The following is a 26,077-nucleotide window of genomic DNA, read 5'->3' as shown; positions in this document are numbered from 1 at the left end:
AAGGGATTTGGCTAGTTTACTATTTGTGGCCAATTATCTTTTTAATGTGGTTGTACCAATTTACATTCTTACCAGGGATGTTTGAGAATTTCAGTTGCTTGTCATCCCTACCAACACTTAATATTTTCTTTTTACTTTAGCCTTTCTGAAAGGGTTGTGGTATGACCTTGTCATTTGGATTTGGACTGATGAAGTTGAGTACCTGTTCATATGCTTTTAGCCATTTAGATAAACCTCTTATGTGAGGAGGCTGTGTCTTTGCTAATTTTTTTTAAATGTTGGATTGTTGGATTTTCTAGATTTTTGGGAGTTCTTTTTATATTTTGGGTAAAAGTCCAGTTTGGAATAAATGTGTTACAAATATCTTCTTACGCTGTGACTTGCCTTTTCATATTCTTTAAAAAATTTTTTTAAAGTAATCTCTATACCCAACATGGGGCTCGAATTTAACAACCCCAAGATCAAGCGTCGCATGCTCCACTAACTGAGCCAGCTAGTCGTGCCCTACCTTTTCATATTGTTAGTTTTTTCACTTTTAGTCAGAATATATTCTGATGTATCAGTTTTTTGCTTTATAGCTAAATTTGCCTACTCCAAGATTCCAAAGATGATCTCAGTGTTTTCTTCTAAAAGCCCTGATGTTTACTTTTGAATATTTGAATCTGCATTCTGCCGGAAATGATTTTTTTTTCCTTTGGTGTGAGGCAGGTAAAGGTGTATTTGTTTTTCTATATGGATAGCCTATTGATCTACCACCATTTATTGAAAAGACAATTCTTTCCTTGCTATATGGAATCATTAATCTGTCAATAAGTAAAGTGACACTAATCTGGTAAATTACTATCTGGACTCTCCATTCCTTTGGTTAATTTGTGATTCTTCAGAAGGATGACTTTTGTTTGTTTAGCTACCTGTATTGCTCTGTGCTCAAGTTAAATCGCTAAAAATAAGAAACATTTTGGCAATTTTTTTTTTTTTTTACAACTTTGACTCCTCAGCAAAATTTCTTTGCTTCTATTCAATCTGTAGAGCCTTCACATAATTGTTCTTGTATTTTGTCTCGAGTTTATGGTTGTTATCTATGGGAGAGTTTGTCTGTTAGGAGCTTACTTCACCATACTAGAAGCATCTTTAAGTACCTTTTTAATGACTGTAATTACTGATATTATTTGTGTTTCTTTTTCTTTCCTTTTTTTGTTGTTAGATTTGCTAGGGATTTTTCATTTTTATTCTTTTTCTAAAAACCCAACATTTGGCTTTAAAATTTTTTCTTTTATGTTTACTTTTTATTTTGTCAATTACTGCTCTTTATTTTTTTCCTCTACATTAACTTGTTTTGATTGGCTGAGATTTTGGTTTTTCCTGTTTTTGATAAAAGCTTAATTCATTGATTTTCTTCCTTTTCTAATATACTGTTTTATAGTTAAGGGTGTGGGGCGCCTGGGTGGCTCAGTCATTAAGCGTCTGCCTTCGGCTCAGGGCGTGATCCCGGTGTTCTGGGATCGAGCCCCACGTCAGGCTCCTCTACTGAGAGCCTGCTTCTTCCTCTCCCACTCCCCCTGCTTGTGTTCCCTCTCTCGCTGGCTGTCTCTCTCTCTCTGTCAAATAAATAAATAAAAATCTTTAAAAAAATAAAATAAAAATATAGTTAAGGGTGTAATTTCTCAAAATACTGCTCTAAGCTACGTCCTGCAATTTTTAACATTTTATATTTTCATCAACATTTATTTCAAAGTATTTTCTGTATTTTGTTTTAATTTCTTCACTGATTCATGAATTTTTTAGGACATTTTAAGAATGCTGAAATAACTAATTATATTGGATGCCAAGAAAGCAGGTATAATCTGGGACTGCCCAGGGCACATGAGTACTTATGTTCATCCTAATTTTAGCAGATGTTTAAATATAAACAGAAAATTGGGGAATTTAAAATTTAAAAATCTGTTGTATACTCATGTCTTCAGTGTCATAGGGTAAATGTGTCAAAAGGTAAACCTGTTTTGGTTCAAGGAGATTTGTTAAGTAAATGTATCTATAAGGGTAAATAAGACATTTTTAGTGGTAAACACTAGAACACTAAAAATTTTTAGTGGTAAAAGAGAAAGAAATTCCAGAGCTAGAATGGTATTAGTATATCTCCCAAACTGGGACTATTTATTTTTGTATGTTGCCCAAGTAAGGAATTGAAAAATACTGACTGGTGTCAGGTGCTCTTTTCGTGTGTCAGCTTGAGGACTCTTATAAGCATAAAGATGTGCTAATCTAAGCCTGTATGGTTTCTAATTGTCCTGGACATTTCTGATGAGATGTGATCAGTTCATCTTCAGTATGAATAATTATGGAAGTCCAGGGAAAGGCCAAATATTTAAAAGCATTCCATTTGAAGCTTCTTACATCTGATTTTGCATGGAGTGTCACACAGACTAATCAAGCTCCCCTGTAAAGAAATATATAATTCTTGGTATGATGAATAGTGTTAAGAGAGGGAAATATGTTATTTTGGACTGCTGTTTTCTAGTTTAAGAGTCTGGATATGAAATATGTTTATACTTTATATACTGGGTATGTTTCTTGCATTATAAGATGAAAACTAAAAATCTGCGCAACATCTTCCTTGTTAACTCAGAACTAAATTGGAGCCATCTATTATACAAATCTTAAAACTTTTCTTCACGATTCTTGTTCCATATAATTATTCTACTTTTCTTTCTTTGAATTATATTTTCTTAGGGAATACTTTTTTTATTATTTTCAATTTTGATAGCATTAATTAACTGCATTCCTTACATTGAATTCTTTTGTAATCTCTTCCATATCTTTGATGCTGTTTACTCATTTGTAATGCTGTATCTTTGGATTTTCTCTCAGTTCTTTTCTCTGAATAACTTGAAACATTATTTTTAAAAGACCTATTTTAAAGCTATTTTCATAGAAGGACATCTTAGATTTATGCATTATTTCTATTTCCAACATTACTAATTTCTGGTTTTTTCTGAATTTTATCTTTCTTCCTCCTTCTCTTACCTGTTTTTTGTTTTTCACTCTAGTACTTTTTAAAGCAATAATTAAAATACAGTTCTAGTAATCTATTATGGTAATATCCAACTAAGCCCTGTCCAGTAGAATTTCCTATATTGATGGAAATGTCCTATATCTACATCATCCAGCACAATAACCCTTGTACACATATGGCTGTTAGGTACTTGAAATGTGGCTGATATGACTGAGGAACTGAATTTTTAATCTTATTATTTAAATTTGAACACTACATTTGGCTAGCTTCTACTCTATTGGACAGCGTAGCTCTAGATCAAGATTTGACAAATTTTCCGTAGAAGACCAAATGGTAAATATTTTAGGCTTTGCAGACCATATGGTCCCTGTTGCAACTATTTAGCTCTACTGTTGTAGTTGGTACAAAAGCAGCCTCAGACAACATGTAAACAAATAAGCATTCTGTGTTACGGTAAAACCTTATTTGTTAAAATGGTGCTGGCAGGATTTGGCTCATGGGCCCTAGTTTGACAAACTCTATTCTAGATCAAAGATGTGTCTAGGAATACGTATATTTTCTTTCTCTGGCTCTGTATTTTCTGGGTCCTTTCCATTGTTTTTCCATGTGTGTGTGTGTGTTGGAGGAGAGAGAGGGGTCTCTTCACCTGCACTGTTTTAGAGAGATCATTACACACACTGGGTTATTACTCTGTATTTCTTCAGCGTTTTCCAACTTTTCAAGTTTTTCTGTGTGTGTGGGGAGGTGGTGGTGGACAAGGTTTGTATTTTAAATTTCTTTAAACTCTACTCTTTGTTCTTTTAATCTTAACTCTTTTATATGCTTCTTGTTTTATAGGTTCAATATCTTATGCATTTTCTCCAAAGATGTTAAATAGAATTCTTTTTCTTTTTTCTAACCTCTTTTAATTACCTCTGTTTTCTCTAGAGTTATTTATATTATTTTTCATCATGGATCTTCTTTTTCATTCCTGTGGTTTCCTTAAATGTTGGTGATCTTTGGTTGTCCATTCATGTTGATATATTACCAGTTAAATAATATAGATTACTGGAGTAGCTTTTCTCTTTTGTTTCTCTAGCAAATCTTTACCCTAAATAGAAAGAATACTGATGGAGAGTGTTTTGTAGGTGGATAGGATTTACTTATTGGTGTGCTTTGCTTAGAGTGGATAAGCAGATAGTCCAGGCCCTTCTCTAATAACCAGATAAGAAGGATCCTATCCTAGGTTTCCAGCCACCATACTTGGAGCCCAAGTTCCTCTCAGGCAGTTTTTATCTTTTTTTAGTAGGTTATTCTCCATAACTGTTGATTCGGCCCACAACCCCTTTGGAGTCACAATAATGAAAGTCCTCTATCTTTCCTGAAACATTCTCCTGTGTGTGTGATTGGCCAGGGGTCAGCATACTTTTTCAGAGACCAGATAGTAAATATTTTACATTTTGTAGGCCTTACCACCTCTTTCACAACTACTCAGCTCTGCCATTTCCGCCTTAACCTACCTATCATTATGATTTCATACATCCTATCTTATAAAAATTCTTCAGAATCTCTAGTATGTTGATGCTTTTTCACTCCCTTGTACTGGCCAGAGGATCAGCCTTTTATTCTGTTCTGGCCTTCAGTGGATTGGGTAATGCACACTCACATTAGGGAGGGTGATCTGCTGTACTGGCTCTATTGATCCAAATGTTAATCTACTCCAGAAATACCCTCACCCAGAATAATGTTTTACCAAATTTCTTGGTATCCTATGGCCTGGTCGACACATAAAATTAGTCATCATAGTCACTTAACTAATAAGTGATAGAACAAAGATTCACAACAGAGCTATGCTGTCTGATGATAAAAATCCATGCCCTTATTTACTAGTTACACCTGGACCCAAACTCCGTATCCTCCTAAAGATAGCCCTTTATTTAGCCAATTTATGGATGTTAGCATAAGAAATGAAGCCTGTTTCCCTTGCTATTCAGAATGACCGGGATGGTGAGGAAAATGAGGTATGAAACAACTGGGATAGTAAGTGCAACATATTTAACCCAGAGGCGAAAGATTCTGAGTTTCCTAAGACCTATGTTAATGTGGTGAAAGGGAAATTGGATCCTTTGTTTCTCCAGACCATGGAAATTTTAATATCAGTTAAGGTTAAAGAACTTTTTTAGGATTGTCTAGCACTGGAACAAAATCTTTAATAATTTAAAAAATATTTGCTTTTAAAAATCTTTAGAATTTTATTGAATGTGGCCTCCCAACGATGACCCACCCTAAGCCCTGGAACATGTGAACATGGTAAGATATCACTTCCCCAATTATGTTGTCATATGGCACAGTTGACCAAAGGGTGGGGAGACTGATCATGTGAACCTGAGCTAATCATGAGACCTTTAAAAAAAAAAAAAAAAAAAGGAAACAAAAAAAGAAAAAGAGAATATTCTCTAGTGGTAAAGAAGAGGAAGTTAAAATCAAAACACTTGATGAATGTGATATGCTGGGTGTGAAGATAGAGGGACCACCAGAAAAGGAATGCGGAACACCTTAAGGAGATGAGAGATGCCTTCAGCTGACAGCAAATACGAAGAGGGAACCTTAGACCATTTCTCAGCTGCAGATAACAGGATTCTGCCACCAACCTAGAAAAACTGGGTAGTGGATTCCTCCCCAGTGACTCCAGAGAAGATCTCAGCCTGAAATCCTGATATTTGGTTTTGTGATACCCTGAGCAGAGAACCCAATCAAGACTGTCTATACTGGTAATCTACAGAGCTATAAGGTAATACATGGATGTTGATTAAAGAAAAAAAAATCTTGGGGCACCTGGGTGGCTCAGTCGGTTAAGTGTCTGACTCTTGATTTTGGCTCAGGGCATGATCCTGGGGTTGTGGGATCGAGGCCTGCATCGGGCTCCATGCTGGCATGGAACCTGCTTAAGATTTTCTCCCTCTCTCTGCCCCTCCCCGCAACCCCCCTTCCACCCCCCGCTTGCAAGCTCTCTCTCAAAAAAAATCTTTAGAATTTTAATGTCACATTTTTACTTTTTATGCTTTTTCATTCCCCAAATGGAAAGTTAAAAAAAAAAAGTTAAAGGTCATTTTGTATTATAGTCCATACCTTGTTTTATTTTACCTTGCTTTATTGTACTTCACAGATAATGCATTTATTATAAATTGAAGGTTTGTGGCAACCCAGCATTGAGAAAGTCTACTGGCACCATTTTCCAACAGTATTTGCTCACTCGTGTCTCTGTGTCTCATTCTGGTAGTTCTCACAATATTTTAACCTTTTCATTATTATTTGTTATGGTGATCTGTGATCAGTGATCTTTGATGTTACTGTTGTAATTGTTTTGGGACACCACAAACTGTGCCCATATAGGACAGTGAATTTAACCAACAAATGTTGTGTGTGTTTTGCCTGCTCCCAGTCATTTTCCATCTCTCTTCGTCTCCTTGGGTCTCCCTATTCTCTGAGACGTGAAATTAGGCCGGTTAATAACCCAAGAGTAGCCTCTAAGTGTTCAAGTGAAAGGAAGAGTCCCACATGTCTCACTTTAAATCAAAAGCCAGATATAATTAAACGTAGTGAGGAAGGCATGTTGAAAGACTAGATATGCTGAAAGGCCTTTTGTGCCAAACAGTTAACCAAGTTGTGAATGCAAAGGAAAATTCTTGGAAATTAAAAATGCTACTCCAGTGAACACAGGAATGACAAGAAAGTGAAACAGCCTCATTGCTGACATGGAGAAAGTTTCAGTGGTTTGGATAGAAGATCAAAGTAGCCTCAACATTTTTTAAGCCAAAGTTTAATCTAGAGCAAGGCCCTAATTCTCTTCAATTCTGTGAAGGCTGAGGGAGATGAGGAAACTTCAGAAGAAAAATTAGAAGCTATCAGAGGTTGGTTCATGAGGTTTGAAGAATGAAGCTGTTTTTATAACATGAAAGTGCATGGTGAAGCAGCAAGTATTACAGAAGATCTAGCTAAGATCATTACCAATGGTGGCTATGATAAAATACAGATTTTCAATGTAGGCATAGACAAAATAGCCTTCCATTGAAAGAAGATACCATCTAGGACTTCCATAGGTAGAAGAAGTCAGTGTCTGGCTCCAAAGCTTCTAAGCTTCTTCTTAGGGGCGAATGCATCTGGTGACTTGAAGCCATTGCTTATTTATCATTCTGAAAATCCCAGGGCCCTTAAGAATTATGTTAAATGTATTTTACCTGTGCTCTATAAAAGGAACAGGAACCCCTGGATGACAGCACATCTATTTACAACATAGTTTATTGAATATTTTAAGTTGACAGTTGAGACTTCCCACAAAATGATTCCTTTCTAAGTGTTACTGCTCATTGACAATGTATCTGGTCACCCAAGAGCTCTTATGGGGATGTGCAATGAGATTAATGTTTTCATGGCTGCTAACACAGCATCTATTCTGCAGCCCATGGATCAAGGAGTAATTTCAACTTTCAAGTCTTATTATTTAAGAAATATATTTCGTAAGCCTGTAACTGCGATGGTGATTCTTCTGATGGATCTGGGCAAAGTAAATTAAAAGCCTTTTGGAAAGGATTCACCATTCTAGATGCCATTAAGGACATTTATGATTCATGGGAAGAGGTCAAAATGTCAACATTAACAAGAGTTTGGAAGAAGTTGATTCCACTCCTCATGGTTGACTTTGAGTTTCAAACCTTCAGTGGAGCAAGTAACTATAGATGTGGTGGAAATAGCAAGAGAACTAGAAGTGGAGCCTGAAGACATGATCAAATTGCTGCAGTGTCATGATAAAATGTGAATGGATGAGAAGTTGCTTCTTATGAATGAGCAAAGAAAGTGGTTTCTTGAGATGGAATCTACTCTTAGTGAAGATGCTGTGAAGATTGTTGAAATGACAATAGGATTTAGAAAGTTGCATAAACTTACTTGAGAAAGCAGTGCCAGAGTTTGAAAGGATTGACTCTAATTTTGAAAGTTCTGCTGTGGGTAAAATGCTATCAAGTGGTATTTCGTGCTACAGAGAAATCATTCATGAAAGGAATAATTAAACTATGTGGCAGACTTCATTGTGTTATTTAAAGAAATTGCCATAGCCAACCAGCCTTCAGTAAACAGCACCCTGATCAATCAGCAGCCATCAACACTGAGGCAGCACTCTCCACCAGCAAAAAGATTACGACTCACGGAAAGCTCATATGATGGTTAGCCTTTTTTAAAGAAAAAAACTATTTTAAGCTAAGATATGTACATTTTTTTAGACATAATGCTATTGCACTCAATAGACTACACTACAGTGTAAATGTGACTTTTATATGCCCTGGAAAATCAAAAAATTAATTTGAGTCACCTAATTGTGGTACTTGCTTTATTGTGGTGATTTGGAACTGAACCTGCAACATCTCAGAGGTATGCCTGTATAATTTTATCATTCTTCATGATGAAAGATTTGAAAATAAATTTATAGTTTGGTATTCTGAGGTTAAATTTGTTTTAAAAATAAAGCAAATCATGTTTCCTTTTTCTATTAACATTTCCTAAATGAATTCACATGGAATTAGTAAATTACTATCATATGTGATGATCATTTTCCCTCACTGAGGACTGGAATATACTCGTTTTAGAGCTTGTTAGTAGTTCAATCATGATTCTCTAATTGAAGTAGTTATGCCAACCCTCTTAGGTGGCTCAAGGTCTTGAGCCCTTTTTTTTTAAGGAAAAACTTTTTGTGATAAAATTTACTGTTTTAATTATTTCTACAATTCAGTGTCATTCGGTATATTTACAATGTTTTATGAACATTGCCACTATCTGTTTTCTGAACTTTTTCATCATCCCAAACAAACTCTTTCCCCGTTGAGCAATAGCTCCCCATTCCTCCGTTGCCCCACCTCTAGTAACTTTTATTCTACTTCCTGTCTCTATGAGTTTGCCTATCTAGGTACCTCATATAAGTGGAATCATATATTTGTTCTTTGTTAGCATTTGCATAATGTTTTTCACCTAGCATAATGTTTTTCAGAGTTCATCCATCTTATATCATGCACCAAAACTTCATTTCTTTTTATGGTTGAATAATATTTCATTGTACGTATATAGCACATTTTGTTTATCCATACATTTTTTTCCCTTAAAGATTTATTTATTTATTTTAGAGAGAGAGAACAGGGGGAGGAGAAGAGGGCAAGGGAGAGGAAGAGGGAAGGAATCCCAAGCAGACTTCACACTAAGCACAGCCCGCCACAGGGCTCAGTCTCACCACCCATGAGATCATGACCTGAGGTGAAACCAAGAGTGGGATGCTCAACCGACTGAGCCACCCAGGTACCCCGATCCATACATTTTTTGATAAGACACTTGTTGAGTAATGCTGCAGTGAACATTAGTGCACGAGTATCTGTTAGAGTGTGCTGTCAGTTCCTTTAGATATATACCTATCTAAAGGTGAAAGTAGTGGATTTGGGATCCAGGAGTGGACTTGCTGGACCAGATGATAAATCTATGTTTAACTTTGTGAGGAACTGCCAAAGTGTTTTCCACAGTGGCTGATCCATTTTGCATTCTCATTAACAGTGTACAGGGGTTCTAGTTGCTCTCTAGCTCAGCAACTTTTGTTGTTTTGTTTTTTGGATAATAGTCATCCTATGAGTTTGAAGTGGTATCTAACTGTGGTTTTGATTTGTATTTTCCTAGTGATTTGTGATAGCATCTCTTTTTTGCAGTCTAGATAGGCTGAGAATTGTCCAAGTTGTCTGGTGCTGATTTTTTGCTTAACAGTTCCTTCCTCAATTTATCTCTTTCTCTTGCATTTTACTATAAGCAGCAAGGAGAAACCAGTACACACCTTTAACACTTTGCTTGGTAATCTCCTCAGCTAAATATACAAATTCATTGCTTACAAGTACTGCTTTTCACTCAGTGGTAGAGCACATTTCTGCCCGTTTTCTGCTACTTTATAATGAGGATTGCCTTCCCTCTGGTGTCCAATAACATGTCCCTCATTTCCTTCTAGTGACTTTACCAGAAGCCCTTTTAACATTCGTATTTCTACAACATTCTGTTCCTGACAATATATGTATTCTCTAAGATGATAGTTTTCTCTGCCATCCTGTCTACTACCTTCTGAACCTTTACCAGAATCTCCTTAGTATGTCTGTTTCTAACAGCAGCCTCTTCAAGGCAATCTACCAACACTCTCTTCAGGTGTGTTTTTTTTTTTTTTTTTTTTTTTTTAATGTTTAGGTGTCTGTTAGAGCAACATTCCACTTCCCACTACCAAAATCTTTATTAATTTCCTAGGATTTCCATAACAAATTACTACAAACTTGTCTTAAAATAACAGAAATTTTAACCTGGCCAGTTTTGGAAACCAGAAGTTCAAAATCAAGGTGTCAGTAGAGCCATGTTTGTTCCAAAGACTCAACGGGAGAATCCTTGCTTGCTTCTAGCTTCTTGTGGCTCCTGTTGTACCTTGGCTTGTGGCAGCCTAACTCTAACCTCTGCCTCCATTTTCACATTGTCTTTTTCTCTCTGTCTCTATATGTCCTTTTGTGTCTCCTGTAAGGATATTCTCATTGGATTTAGGGCCTACCCTAATCTACTATGATCTTATATTGATCTTTACCTTAATTATATCTGCAGAAACCCTACATCCCAATAAGGTCACTTTCTGAAATTCTTGGTGGACATGAATTTAGAGGGGAGGGAGGAACACTACTCAACTCACTACAGTCTCTTTTTAGGTAACTATATTATAAATGCATTATAATCTCATAATTTTTAAAAAATCAATATTTGCATGTGATATTTTATTATGAGATTATTTTTTAATATACTGATACCATTAATATGAATATTCATATTAGGGATATGAATAGGGAAATCACTCTTCTTTTCAGACTTGACAATATATATTAGAAGTAAAGGTTTATTTCATGTATCTTTCCTTTTCATGAGGATAGTGTGCACATGTGCATGGTCACACATGAATAAAAAGCACTTTAAAATGTTTGCTACTCAGTATTTATTCATACTGATGTGGTGAGATCCTAAATCACCTCTTTATTAGAATAGTAGTGGTCTCAAATTGATTGGAATGAGTGTGTGAGGTTAAACTTTCTTGAGCTTTTTGAGAGTTTCAAGATCAACTCCAAAATGTTTAGTGAGTTCTTCAAACATCTAAATAACTCAGAGGAAAAAGATATTTTTACAAGTAGCAACGATATAAGTTTATCGAGTTTCCAATCAGGTTAGATTGTTAAGAGCAAGGACAGTGCCTGTAAATGGGTAAAGAGTATATTTAAGCAGACTGTTGCAGAAAAAACTCACTTTTAAGGGTCTTAACATAAAAGAGAAAAAGATGGTAGGATCATAAAGGGAGGAGTTTGAATAAAATGAAAATTGAGATTGAAACAAATGTATTAGAAAAGAGAGGGAAGATAAACTGGTAGAAATAAGTATTACAAAAAGTGAAATGTACAAAAGCAAAAGCAAAAAATTGGATAAAAGAAGGTGTTTAAGGAGGGCAAAATATAGGAAATAATGCCGTGAATAACTTAATGTTAAAGGATAGAAGATTAATACATCAGTTTCTTTTGATTTCATTAAAATTAATGATAATTGTTAGAGAATCACTGTAGTCTTGCTATCATATACTTAAGTCAAGCTCTACATATTACTTTGCCAGAAGAAAATAGTAGGAACCATTTTACATATTCATTAAATTTCAAATAAATATATTATTCATATATTAATAATATATTGCTTTGTGATAATGTGTATTTTGTAAATTGTATGTAATCATGTATATTTCAAGATGAATATCCATGTTATCTTTTAATGGCAAAATTTTATTTTTCAGTGTAGACACTGAAACATTGCATGTAAACACTTATGAAGCAAACTGTTTAACATCTCAAATAAAAGTGGAAATAAATATTTTGAAGTAAAATTGACATAAAGTATCCTGTTAGTTTCAGGTGTATATCATAGTAATTTGATATTTTTATACATTATGAAATGATAAGTCTAGTTATCTGTCACCAAAGTTACTGCAGTGTTTTTGACTATGTTCCCTATGGGGACTTACTTATTCTATAACTGAAAGTTCATTTTATAATTGGGAAAAAAAATTTTTTTTCAGTCATAAGAACAAACATGGAGCTATTTTAGTTGAATAGGAGGCAGGTTTTGACATCCAAAACAGTATCAAACATAGTATGTTTTTCATTTGTCACATTTTAACTCATCACACAATTTTTCTGCAATATCATGTGCATTACTTGTATTCAGTAGATAATTGACTAATCAATCTTAACATATCTGTATTACACACTACTACTACTCTGCTGCCTTTTCATTGTTAAAATTAACTTAGATGTTCATGCTGACATGTAGAAATGACGTTATATCCTGTTACTTGCAAATTGTTTAGAGTTTGGTATATTAGAACTGCATATTTTTGGCTTATGAACTCCTTTAAGTCCTTGACCACCGTTCTCTCTAGTTTGATTGATATGTCACCCACTTACTTTCTTCTGCTTAAATTTTCTGGTGGATAAAGGACTTTAATATTCTGGGGTATTTTTAATTGTTTTATCCAAAGTAGTAGTATATATCTGAATTCAAAATCGCATTGACCCACTAAGAGGAAGATATACCTTAACAACTAAGAGACATTTAGTCATATTATATACTAATTCAACTCAACATGGCTGAGGGAATCCTTTACCTAATATAATTTTGATTTCCTCCTTTAGGAATCCTGAAATTGTGGATTACCCATATATACTTTGAGACATGCTTTAGATGTTTTTTTCTGGAAGCCTTGCAACTGCCGTAAAAATTGAATGTGTCGTAGAACAGACTTATGGTAAGTGTTCTTTTTTTTCTCCTTTTTCTTCTGTCGGTTTCATGTTCATGTTAAGTCTTATGAATGTTGTAATGCTGCTCCCTGCTGGACACAGTGTAATTTTTTAAAGTTGGCACTTAATAGATGGGCAAATAACCGGTTAGCTGGATCCGCTAAAGAGGGTGCATTCATAGAAAAACAACAGTATACAACAACAGCAACTTTATTATCATAATGGGTGATACCATTGTGATTGTGTTGTTATCTGGAGTATGATGAAGGTGCTGATGGTCTTGCGTCTAAATTTCATTGTCTGCTTATATAGTGGCATCTACAAGTTAAAATAAACGTACATTGAAAGATGCTTGTAGGTGATGGGATTTCCTAAATTGTATGTGTATAATGTTTATAATTGAAGTCAGTTTATTTTTTTTATTCTTTTTTTTTTTTGTAATTTAATTTCCTGTACTTTTGTTTTTCCAAAGGAAATATTGAAAACAGCTCCAGTATAATTTAAATTAGGCATTATTGGATCTGTTTTGAATGAGTCACCCTGTGCTACACTTTACACAGTGGACTTTAAGTGTAACTTGCTTTGTATATCCATCCTGTAATCCAGCTCTCATGTTTTCTAGTACACACAGTGAAAATATTTACACAGTGGCGTTGGACCTCAAGTGTCATGTCTATGTTCTTCCTATTATGAAACCTCACCTTGTGTGCATACACAGGTGCTCCCAAAATTGTTAGAAAATGTGTGACAGTTAAGAAGAGTGTTTTTCTTTTTTCTCGTGAGCCAAAATATGCTTTTTGGAGTGTGGCCTGTATAAAATTATTACTTAGATGTAATATAGATTTTTTTGAAAGTAAGCATACATTTCGTTGAAAAGAAGAAAAAGTAACAGAAACAACACTGAGCTAAGCAAAGATTTGATAGGATAGCTATTCTTACTTTCTTTAATGGGCTGGTAATTTTTTTTTGTAGCTACTGGGAAAGCCTGTGAAATTGACTCTTAATTAGGATTGTGGAGAATTAGGCATAGTAATTTATTTCTTTATTATTAAATATTGCAATAAAAATTAGAAATGTAGACAAGAAAATAGGGGCGCCTGGGTGGCACAGCAGTTAAGCGTCTGCCTTCGGCTCAGGGCGTGATCCCGGCATTCTAGGATCGAGCCCCACATCAGGCTCTTCCACTATGAGCCTGCTTCTTCCTCTCCCACTCCCCCTGCTTGTGTTACCTCTCTCACTGGCTGTCTCTATCTCTGTCGAATAAATAAATAAAATCTTTAAAAAAAAAAAAAAAGAAAAGAAAAGAAATTGTTAGCAAAAAAGAGGAACCCTCTTTTCCTTCTCAATAAGAATATGTTATTTCAGAAAACATACCATTGTAAACTTATTATAAAACATAACATCATATAGAAACATAAATGTAGGGGCACCTGGGTGGCTCAGTCCGTTAAGCGTCTGCCTTCAGCTCAGGTCATGATCCCAGAGTCCCAGGATCCAGCCCCGCATTGTGCTCCCCTGCTCAGCGGGGGAGTCTGTTTCTCCCTCTCACCCTCCCCCCTGCTCATGCTCTCTCCCTCACTCTTTCTCTCAAATAAATAAATAAAATCTTAAAAAAAAAATTAAATGTATAGTAAAAGGAATAAATATAAAGCAAGCATCCATGTAACCATAGATATTACTGGCATCCCAGAAACACTTGACATAATTTTCCTTTTCTTTAAAAAAGTAACAAAAGTCCTGATTTTTATGGTAATTATTTATATAATCTCTATATAATTTTTATCATTTTTTATGTCTATTTCTCAGCAGTATGTTCACTTTTTGTCTCTTTTTAATCTGTATGGAATCACGTGTATTTTTTGTAAATAATTTAATATTTTTATTGGGAATGTTTTTGTTATTTTGGAAGAGAAGGGTATAAAGAATTAGAGATCTCAATGTAAAGTCAGAGAGGACTCTTTTCAGTATACAGGGGAGCTTAGGAACAGGAGGAGTTCTAAGAAATTTAGATGTAGCAGCAATTAGGGTAGAATCAAGATGCCTGGGGACAGGCTCGTGGCCTTTCATGGTAAGTGGGAGGCTGGAAAGATGGCTAGGAAGGGACAGCATTCTTCAGGGAGGGGTGGGTATAGGCTAGGGGTGGATAGGTCCTATCAAAATGCAGTTAGAGAACATTGGGGAAAAATAGGTGGGTTATCTAGTGTGTACTGCTTGCAGGACCCCAAACCTGATACTGTCACAGTGCTTACATTGTGTTTCTTAGAACAAGTCTAGGGGCAGAAGCTCAGAACCCCTTCTCAGTAGGGATGGAGGCCACCCTCTTGTTGCTGCTGCTCCCACTGCTTAGCCCCCTCTACTGCATGGTGAAGGGTGGAGGAAATTCCCAGCAACATTTGGCCCAGGCCTTGCAGCAACATGGAGGTTCAACTGGAGCAGCCCACTGAGTACTTTCTTTAGACCAGGTCCTTGAGAGTCACAGCTCATGGGGTAGAGCTTGTAGAATGTGGCTTTGATGTTAGGCTGCCAAAGAAGTTCCAAGGGTTTTGCTTCTATATGTTGAAGGTGATGAGGGTGATGTCCTTTCTGTGCTTGGTGTTCTCCCGGCCTGGGCCACTTGACAGCACCCATTCCTTCTGGGGTCCAGCTTTTCCCAAAATCTAGCACCATCAGGCATGTGTCATCTTCCAACAGCTGGAAGAAGTCCTTGCTCTCCATGGAGGTCCCATCTTCCTCTAGCACCATTCTTAGCACTTCAGTCAGCTGAGGGGTCTCCATCACCTTGTCTGGCAGTTCTTGGCATGTGGCAGCTTTGATCACAGAGACAGAAAGGTGGCTGGGGGTGGTGGAGCTGAGGTCCAGACCTTATGGCTAAACTCAGAGTTCATATTGGATACTGGCCAAAGACTGGCTCCTGTGACTGCCTTCCTGCTTTCCTTCAGAGTGGTGCTGGCCTGCTACACCATGATCCTGACATGGCTGTGGGATGCCCAGTGGGGTATCAGGCAGCATGGGACATGGGTGGGTCAGCTGGTAAGTGCCATTGTCTGGAATCATATTCTTTCTTCTTTTGAAGATCATCTGTGTACTTACAAGTAATATTCATTTGTTTTCATCATTATATATTATTCCTTTGGAATGACCATAGCAGAATTCATTCATGCTATTGTTGATGGATATTTGGGTTGTTTCTAGTGTTTGGCTATTATAAATGAAATTGCCATGAATGTTCTTTTACATATCATATGTTTTTTTATCTGTGTCAGGTAGAAAAAGTCATATATTTTCGGGTTAAAGATAATTGATTATATGGTATTTAAAATTAATTTAAATGAGTTCATGAGAAATTTGTTATATCCTGAGAGTAACACATATTAAATATTGGGAAAGATTCTGAAATGATTATAATTTCTTTTACTCTAGGCCTTAAGTGTATAGTAAAGTGGCATATAGTTTGTGATAGTTTCAAAACAGTATACATATAGTTAGATGTATAGATATAGTGAAAAGAGTGATTATAAGACTTAAGGTAGTAACTCTGTGGTTTACTTTATTACTACATTCATTCCGTTAACTATCATGTATTTTGTATACCTCTTTCGCTTTACTGATGAAGAAACTAAGGAGGGTTAGAGAGATTGAGTCACTTGGACAAGGTCATTTAGCAAGTCAGAGCTAGAAACCAGATCAGCCTGTCTACTTGGCAGTCACAATTTAAAGAAAACAAAGTGAAAAATGAAATCAGGATATTTTCTTGAGTGTGTTCAGCCATTTAAGTGGAAAATTTGCCTGACTAGCTTTCAAAAATTATCAGATATTCTTTTGACTATTTTTTTTTAAGATTTTATTTATTTATTTGACAGAGAGAGACAGCCAGTGAGAGAGGGAACACAAGCAGGGGAAGTGGTAGAGGAAGAAGCGGGCTCCCAGCAGATGAGCCTGATGCGGGGCTCGATCCCAGAACACTGGGATCACGCCCTGAGCCGAAGGCAGACGCTTAACGACTGAGCCACCCAGGCGCCCCTATTCTTTTGACTATTAACCAAGAATTGGCTTAGGACAGGGAATTCCATGTTTGAAGCCCCCAAAATGCTACCACACTTTATCATAGTTCATCTTCTAAAAGACAGTCATAGTATATTCTAACTTTGAGGATTTTACTTTGAGTGATTCCTCATTCATTACGCCTTATTAATAAATGGTATATTTCTCATCTTAATTTTGTGGATAATTGAATCTTATCCTTTTATGTGCCAAAACTTGTTTTGTATGAACATTTTTTCAAAATGTTTCTAAAATACAAAATTTACCCTCTGTTTTCTTAAACAGAACAAATGGAGTATAAGTTAAGGTTTTTTTCTTATTTGTTTGCTTGTCTGTTTTTATGGCCCAGTGCTGTCATTATGAACATCAGCCCTGTCGTGGAATTTATGTGATTTCCTCAGAAATTTTTGCTGTGTAGGACTGTTCTCCTAAATTGTCCTAAACTGATAAGTTTTTATATCCTGGGTGCTACTTGTAGTGTGTGGCGTTTGTTTTGTTTTGTCTTGTTTTACTTTTGTTATGTAATTCTTGTCTTTTGCTGTCAGTGCATTATATTGACTCTAATATTAAAATCGACATTTGCATAACATATATTGTTTAGGTGAGAGCTTAAGTATGGTTCTGCCCCATCTACTAAGGGTGCAGAAGGTGTGTCAGCTTTTTAAAATTTACTTTGGGTTCATCAACTCGGCTAGCCACTTTCTTTCAGAGCACTGAGATTATCTGACAGCTGATTTCTGTACAATTGAGATGCAGCATAGATTGCATATACCATTGCATCCTTATTTGGGGAATAAAAATTATCATGCACACATTTTCTTATAAAACAGTGATACTGAGGGGCGCTTGGGTGGCTCAGTCGTTAAGCGTCTGCCTTTGGCTCGGGGTGTGATCCTGGTGTTATGGGATTGAGCCCCACATCAGGCTTCTCCACTGGGAGCCTGCTTCTTCCTCTCCTACTCCCCCTGCTTGTGTTCCCTCTCTCTCTGGCTGTCTCTCTCTCTGTCAAATAAATAAATAAAATCTTTGAAAAAAAACCAAAACAGTGATACTGAAACTGGAGTTGCTTAAGGATTTCTTCAAATGGGAAGTCCAGTGGACTTAAGTGGGCATTATCTAATTATAAAATATTTGATAGGATGGGCATTGAAATAAAAACAATGTATTAGATGACACAGCCATTTGAAAATGGTAGTCATAAAAATTGAACCACCTTTGAAATGATAGCTTTTTCAAGGACAATATAGAAGTAACACAGATTTGGTTTTGTGAAAACATTAGTGCTTCAAGAAAACATTCATTACAAAGTGAAATGCATTTGACTGCTTACCCAATTATAAACTACTGAATGTGAATTAAAAAAAAAAATCCTGGGGTGGGAGAGTATATTTGTTTTTGGATCACAGGAGATAATTGGGAGGAAAGATAAATAGTTGCTATCGCAGTACATTAGGCATATGATGATTTCCTATGTCAGTGAGGTTTTTGTTAAGATTTGAAAATTCCTTTGTTTTAAAACTTACTACACGAACAGATTTTACATGTGCAATTGGAGGTAAAACAAACAAAGAGCTTTACGTCGTTTTTTTGCAAGGAGAACATGTTTGGGAATTGCCTTATGAACAAAATATTTTGGAGGCCCAAAGAGAGGAAGAGCTTTTCCTAGGATACATCTGAGATGTGTCTGTCGTGGAAATGCAAAATGATATAATCCCCATAGAAAACAAATTGGCAATTTCTAGAAAAAGACCAATGCATTTATATATTTGTCTTCATACCAATTCTAGAAATTTATTGCAGATGTACTTGTGTACTCATGCAATAACATATGTATAGGAGTTTTTGCTGTAGCATTTTTGCAGTAGCCAAAGATTGGAAACACCCCTAATGTCTCTCAGTCGGGTAACTGGTTAAATGAACTGTGGCATATCTATACAATAAAATACTCTACAACTATGAAAAAAAAGGATGTTTTCGATATATAGATTTAGAAAGTTTTGATACATATATTGTTATTTTAAAAGAGCAAAGTTCAGGGTGCCTGACTGGCTCAGTCAGTAGAGTGTGCCATTTCAGATCTCAGGGTGGTGAGTTCAAGCCCCACATTGGGTGTAGAGGTTACTTAAAAATAAAATCTTAAAAAAATAAAAGGGCAAAGTTCAGTGTTTAATAAACTACTTCTTGCATAAAGGGGAAGAGAATAAAAATATATATTCATATTTGTTTATATTTGCAAAAATAAAATTTAAAAGTTCATGCAAAATTTAAATCTTGTGTGTGGATGGGTAGGGAAAATGAAGTAGATGGGACTTCAACTGTATATCATGTAGATTGTTTTTAATTTTTGAATATTGTTAGAATATTGTTTGAATATTGCTTGAATATTGTTACTCATTAAAAATAGTTTTGTTTCATTTGTAAATCAAATGAGAGGGAAAGAAAGGGGTAAGTCTGCTATATTTACCACGAAACTAGCTAATTTTACTCCTTTATCCTCAGAGCCTGGTAGATAGTATGCACTGAATAAATATTTATTACATGAGTGAAAAATGAACCTATAGTCTTTAGATGATCTCTTTTAGCTTATTTCTTAAAGTATTTTTTCAATATGAGAAAAACAGTATTGTAGATCATGTATTGATTCTAGTATAGAAATAGAGGAAAATATTTAAGTGGGAGGTAATGAGATACATTGTTTAGTTTATTATATTATCATGAAATTCCATTTTGTTTGTATGATACTTTTATTAAAGAATTATATTTTCTTTAACTCATTGACAAGTAAAATGAAAGCTTTTAAGAGATTCCTATAAATTAGGTAATAAGTATTCATAATTAACAAAAGTTTATGAAATTTGAAGGCAAGGGGGAAAACAGCAAACATGCGTATTCATTATACTGCCTTGTCCTCTGCGTTACTTTATTTTCTCTCATAAGGGCAAATGTTCAGTCCTGAGATTATTTTAGCTCTATTATTATAGCAGCAGCAGCAGCAGCAGTAACAACTCCTGACAGAAAGGCCAGATACCTCTGAAAATATGGTATTAGAGGTTGGGGGGTGGGAGAAGATAATAGGGTGAGTGGCTTTTGCTCTTCCACTTAAAAGAGTCCAGGAATTTGTCTCAGCTATTGAGTTGAAAATTTGATTACTCAAACAAGTAGTATAAGAATGCTTAGTTTTCACCTTTAGATTTTATATATGTCAGTTTCTGAATTTCGTATGACAAGGATTTTGACTACCTTTGTATACTGTGTATTTGTGTGTGAAGCTGACTTTTTAAAGAAAGCTATATATACAAAGAAGTGCACAGACTAAAAATAGATGGCTCAGTGAATTTCCTAGAAGCCAAACACACCCATGTAACCAGCACCCAGATAAAGAAAAGAACATTATGTATGTATTTTGTATTGTATAGATAGAATTACACAATAGCGTTTTTTTGTGTCTGGTTTCCTTTTCTCAGCATTATGTCTTCAGATGCATCTATGTTGTTGCACATAGTTGTCGTTGGTTCATTTTCGTTTCTCCATTTGATCATATCACAACTACTTTTTTATCTATTCTGTTAGTGGACATTTTGGTGGTTTTCCATATATTATAACTATAAACATTCTAATACGTATTTCTTGATTAATATGTCTGCTATTTCTTTCGTGGATGTTTATCAGTAGAGTAGTGGTTAAATGAACTATGGCATATCTGTACGATGAAATACTCTACAGCAATAAAAAAAAAGATGTTCTCTACATATGTTATAGTTGAAAATTATTTTTAGAAGCTTCTTTTAATTATTTTGATTTGAAGTAGGATTTTTTGTTAACATGCATTTGTGTACAAGTTATGAACATTCATAATGCTTTCAGTGATACTTTTTATTATTCAGAAATATTTTAGATATATGTTCTGATTATGTGCTATTGTATTGCAGAAAAGTGTTTTTATATGCTCTGGTATTTTAGTTTTTATCTTGTCAATAATGTATATTATAAACTTCAGGATTATTGTATTATTTAATTTTGCATTTCTATTTCATAATGAGAGTAATTGCCTATTTAAAGATGTATTTTGTCTCTGATCACGGTGCTGAAATTAAAGAAAGGCAATTGTACTTGACTCTTAACTAAGCACTTAGATATTTTTCACTTGTCATTACATTTTTTAGTTTAAATCATCAAATTAAATATTATCTTATCCTGGCTTTTATTTTAATTCATGCATTTAAAAACTGAAATTCAGATAAAAGATAGTTTCAAAATAAATTCAGTATATTATTTATGAGTGGAGCAACACATTAGCATTGGGTTCACAATAGATCATATCGCTTTTATTCCATCTTACAAGCTTAGCAGCACAAACAGAATAATCAACATATTATTTGGCTGTCATCTGCTGAACAGAAACCAGAGATCACAAGGAGGTTTTCCCTAGCTGTGGTGATGGCCTTTTTGTTCCAAGCCCCCATCTGGGAGGGCCATGGTGTGTTATCATATGGAACGCGGGGTTTTCTGTAATCTGCTTAGCTGCACTGCAGTTTGAATCTTCATTCCATGTTTGTGTAATTTATAATTTTAATGAGACCATGGCTCTTGTGGGCTTTGAAATATATTAAAAGCTCTTTTGTGCATATGCTTTTGTTCTTGCTTAATAGGCTCAGTGTATTTAAAACTGATGAATTTTTATTCATGAATTTGGATGTCTGGGGATTAACTTAGACTGAATATCATTACACTCATATATTGATGCTTGGAAAGTTTTTTATTGTTATTATTTTGTTTTTATGTGTCTCTCTGTGTCTGTGTGTCTGTGTGATACTTGCTACCAGAAAGGGAAGGAACTTAAATAATTTTAAAAGGCTAGGAAAAAGTGACATGGATAGATCGTAAAGAATTGATTTAGATTTTATCTTATTTATTGATACTCATATTTCATCATTAGTCTTAGTATTTTTAGATAAATATTATGAAGTAATAATTATGAAAAAGGAACTTTTAAATGAGTTAATACCTCACATACTACTGTTTATATTGAAATAATATTCCAGTGTGTGACAAAGATAGACTTTGTATTTTAATTGTAGGACATTAATTGTTTGGTCATACTAAATCTGCCATTAACTTTCTTGAATTAAATTAGGTATATGTTTTATATTTTAACTCTAGTCTTCCTTATTTCTGTAAAACCCTTTTTATTAATGGATTTTTTAACCTTCAGTGATTGATATAATGAAAAGACTAATGGAAAAGCGGATTTCTAATAATTTATGAAATTGGCCTTTTTTATTTTGCTAAAATGTTGAAATATATTAAATGCTTCAAATCTCTATAGTTATTACTTGTAATGTATTTTTAAATTTTGAATTTTAATTATATAGCACCTTAGAAAAAATTATGGCCCTTTCTAGATCCAGATATATTTTCTGAAGTTGCTGTCTATTGGATTCAATTAGTGGTAACATATAGACCTATCTAGTCCTTTCATGAAGTTGCCCAAGATGTATTTTTTGTACAATTCTATGTTTACTTGACTAAAGCATTTTTGTAACTATAAAACATCATTCTTTTTTGATACATGATAATCAGCATTTTGGTTGGTCCCTTCTTCTCCCCCATTACCCTTAAGCTAGAAATATGAAATACAGGCTGAAATGAAGCATTTTGTTCTTTTCTAAGCTTATCTATCAGACTTGACATTGGAATGTTTATTTTTCCAAAATAATCGTCTGCTTTAGTATTTTTTTATTAGTTGTGCAATTTCAGTTAGCTTAGGAATTTATTGTTGGAAAATGTGTTATTTCCTTAAGCAGTGCTGTCCAATAGAAATATAATGCAAGTCATTTATGTATTTTATGTAATCCATTATATCCAAAATATAATCTTTTCAACATGTAATCAATATAAAAAATTGTAGTAATTTTTGTACTATGTCTTCAAAATTCATGTATATTTTATACTCACAATACATCTCAATTTGGACTAGTCACATTTCACATGCTCAGTTGCCATATGTAGCTAATGGCTACCTTATTGAACAATGTAGTTTTAAAGTACTACATACAAATATCATAATAGAAATGTGTATTTTTTGCATTCCTCATTACTTTTCTAGTAATATCCTATTCAAGTGACCGAAGAACATTCATGGGCTATGTAATTGAAATTACATACAGTGTTTTTTATAGCTCTATAACTGATACTATTGGTATATATCTGCCTGAATAATACACAAAATCAAAATTATGTCACCTGACTCCTGAGTACTTACCAGATATTGTATAGATATGCTTAAATATATTGTGATAAGAGATAATGGCTAATGTAATGAATGTAGTATGCTCCTCAACAGTTGTGAGCAAATCAAACTTGTCAAACATATTTCAAGTATACCAAGGAGCTTAGTTGTATAAGAATCCCATGGCAAATTTTAATACTTTTTTTTTTAAATAAAGTTGAGAACTCCTCTTCGTATTCTTAGAATTTTTCCGCATAGGTATTTGTGTGAATGTATATCTCTCTTTTCATATAAGTTTGCTTAGAGCTCATATAGCTTTAAACTTGTTGGAAGAAAAAACTGAGCATAAAGGTCTCTAGGATTCTATACATTTTAAATGCTCTGTATATATTCAAATATAAGGAGAGGGAACTTCATTAACTACTTTAGGAACATGTAGTTAAGAACTATAAAACCTTGAATTACAATTGATTTGAATTGATTCAAATATTTTAAAGTATAAATGATCAAGCTGATGTGTATAAAATACTGCTACTGCACCCACTTTATAAAAAGTAGAGACCTTAAGTGTCATTGACCTTGCTCAAGTATGGTTTTGAGAGAAAAATCATATGTTCGTGAGATCTCTGACTTTTTCACATCTTGAAAATTTTAACACTTCAGATTTTGAGGGAAATGAGCTAATTTTTGTGTAATCTAACTTTTATGTAGATATTGCATGATGCCTGTTGTATTCTTTTACTCACTTGAATTTTTATTGACTTCTCTGTGACTTCTGCATTTAAAGTGTTGACACAAAATGTTAAACTATTCTTTAAACAATACCTCTAGTTTCTTGGAGATGATAAATCCATCCATTGATTTCCTAATTTTATTATGTACACAGTCAATTGTAATCCAAGATTACAGCAAACAAGATGTTAATTTCAAGCCATAATCTATGTACATTTCAATTACAGAGCATGATTGTTATAGAAGCACAGAATAAAAAGGAATAACATTTGTGCTATCCTCACAGGAGCTGTCAATAAAAGATGTAATAGGGGATTTAGGAATCTGGAAATGGCCAACTAATTTATGTGAATCTATTTTATTTCAGCTAGAAAGACCAAGCTCTTTTTCGTCTGCACTGCATATTGCAGAGCACAGGCTGCCTATAGAAAACCAGGCGGCTGCATATGGATAGTCCCTTGATATCATTCACTTGCTGTGTAATCTTATTATGCAAAGTTCTAATCTTCACCTAGAATGAATGCCTCTGGGTCAGAATATAGTCATATCAGGGTTTTTGAGGTCATGTTTTGTGATCCTTAGCTTATTCTTCTAAGTAGAGCTGGGATTTAAAGGGTATTCCCCAGACACTAGCAGAGATAGACAGCAGAACCTGCTGCCTTTTTGGAAGACAAGACCAACATGAGGTCCCTGGTAGGATTAAACTTGATTTGTAGCTGTAGGATTTTTTAACAGATGTATTATTGGACAGGGAATAGGGGGCCACCAGCACAGCAAAATTGAATCACGACTGGCATTCTCAGGGAGTTTGCTGCCTGCTAAAACAGCAGCTGCATGTGGATTTGACTTCTTTCAGGTGAAGCGACTTCCAGTCATTTGGAAAGGATGGGATGAAAAGGAACCTTGGTGATAATTTTGATGTCTGCAAGATTTAGTACCAGTGTAATGGGATTATCGGTAACACCTTCACTGCAGAAAAAGCCACCTGGCGCTATAACTGGCAGCAACTGAGAACTAATCCTTTCCCATCTCTTGGATGTCATTCATGAAGCTCAAAGCGATTTCTACCCTGCTAACTGTGATTAATTTTATAAACAACAACAACAAAAAATCAGGTGATCAAGGCAAAGAATATGATTTTTATTAATTATTTTTAATATGTAGCCTTATGAGCTATATGACTTATAAATTATGTAAGACATACATAAACTATATGTATAACTTAAAATTTATTAAAATGTTCAAATAAAAAAGTTGATTATTAATGTCTTTTATACTTTTTCGAGTTGAATGACAATGTATTTGCTATTGGTAAAGATTTATATTTGAGATAAATATTAATTAAATAGTTTTCTTTTGGCTATAAGGCCATTATCAGTAAATTAACCAAAATATCTGTAGGTGTAATGAATTAGAATAACTTGTTTTGTTATACATTTTACCTGTTTCTAACTGCTTTGATTCCTGTGATTAAATGTTTTTAGTGAATAAAATCTTTAATGATATAAAAATATATAGACATTTATATTTTTGATGATTAAGGTAATGCTAGCTCAACTTATGAAAAGAGCTTTTTGTGAAAGAGTAGGATCTTAATATATAAAAGTCCTAAAATAGTTAATATTAATACTGAATGACATTTTTTAAAATCAGGAATCCTTAGTGAAAGTTTTCCTTTAGCAGGCAGAGGTTTAGTTATTTGTTATTTGCTCTAGAATCATGTATTAGCTAATTGAGGTTTTTTCAAGTGTTTTATTTAAACTAAAAAACTTTATCAAGTACTTTGTTTAGAGGTGTTAATTATTTTAATATTCTTCTCCTACATGGTCCAGAATAAACTGAAAGAAAATGAAGTGAAATTATCCCATCAGTCACCCAAACAGTATACAACATAACTGCCAAGAGTAGAAAAGATAATTAGTGTTGTCAGTGTTATGATCCTAGAGTACTTACTTTTAAAATATTTATTCATAGAACTCGATTTTTATCTTGTTGTTTTTGATTTAGTAGCTTTATATTTAAAAAATAGATGATAAAACCTTAATTTTAATGTTCTTAAACTTTAAATTTTAACTAACTATAGGTGAATAAGGTAATTTTGTAATTATAAGAATTTTTAAAATATAATCATCCATTATACGCAATGCATTGATTTACCTGTAGCCTCTGTTTACGTATAGTACATTTTATTCTTCATAGGAAATC

The 26,077-nt window shown here is 34.3% G+C and overlaps 1 protein-coding gene across 7 annotated transcripts in view; it reads left to right on the top strand.

The window, feature by feature from the left end:
* IMMP1L (inner mitochondrial membrane peptidase subunit 1) overlaps window positions 1–26,077 on the top strand; it is an 87,686-nt gene that overhangs the window by 6,952 nt on the left and 54,657 nt on the right. For 4 of the 7 annotated variants that reach the window (XM_026512179.4, XM_026512182.4, XM_026512188.4 and 1 more), the window contains one exon: window positions 12,766–12,878. In XM_026512179.4, coding sequence (XP_026367964.1) covers window positions 12,815–12,878 — 64 coding nt within the window. In that variant the 5' untranslated portion in view covers window positions 12,766–12,814. Of the gene's footprint in view, window positions 1–5,240; window positions 5,303–5,471; window positions 5,784–10,653; window positions 10,750–12,765; window positions 12,879–26,077 lie in introns of those variants that run through there. The other 3 variants (XM_026512180.4, XM_057317243.1, XM_048215734.2) reach the window with 3 other exon arrangements.

This window comes from Ursus arctos, unplaced genomic scaffold, assembly GCF_023065955.2.
Source record: "Ursus arctos isolate Adak ecotype North America unplaced genomic scaffold, UrsArc2.0 scaffold_23, whole genome shotgun sequence".
Classification (NCBI taxonomy): Eukaryota; Metazoa; Chordata; class Mammalia; order Carnivora; family Ursidae; genus Ursus; species Ursus arctos.
This window is presented reverse-complemented; position numbering and strand designations above follow the sequence as displayed.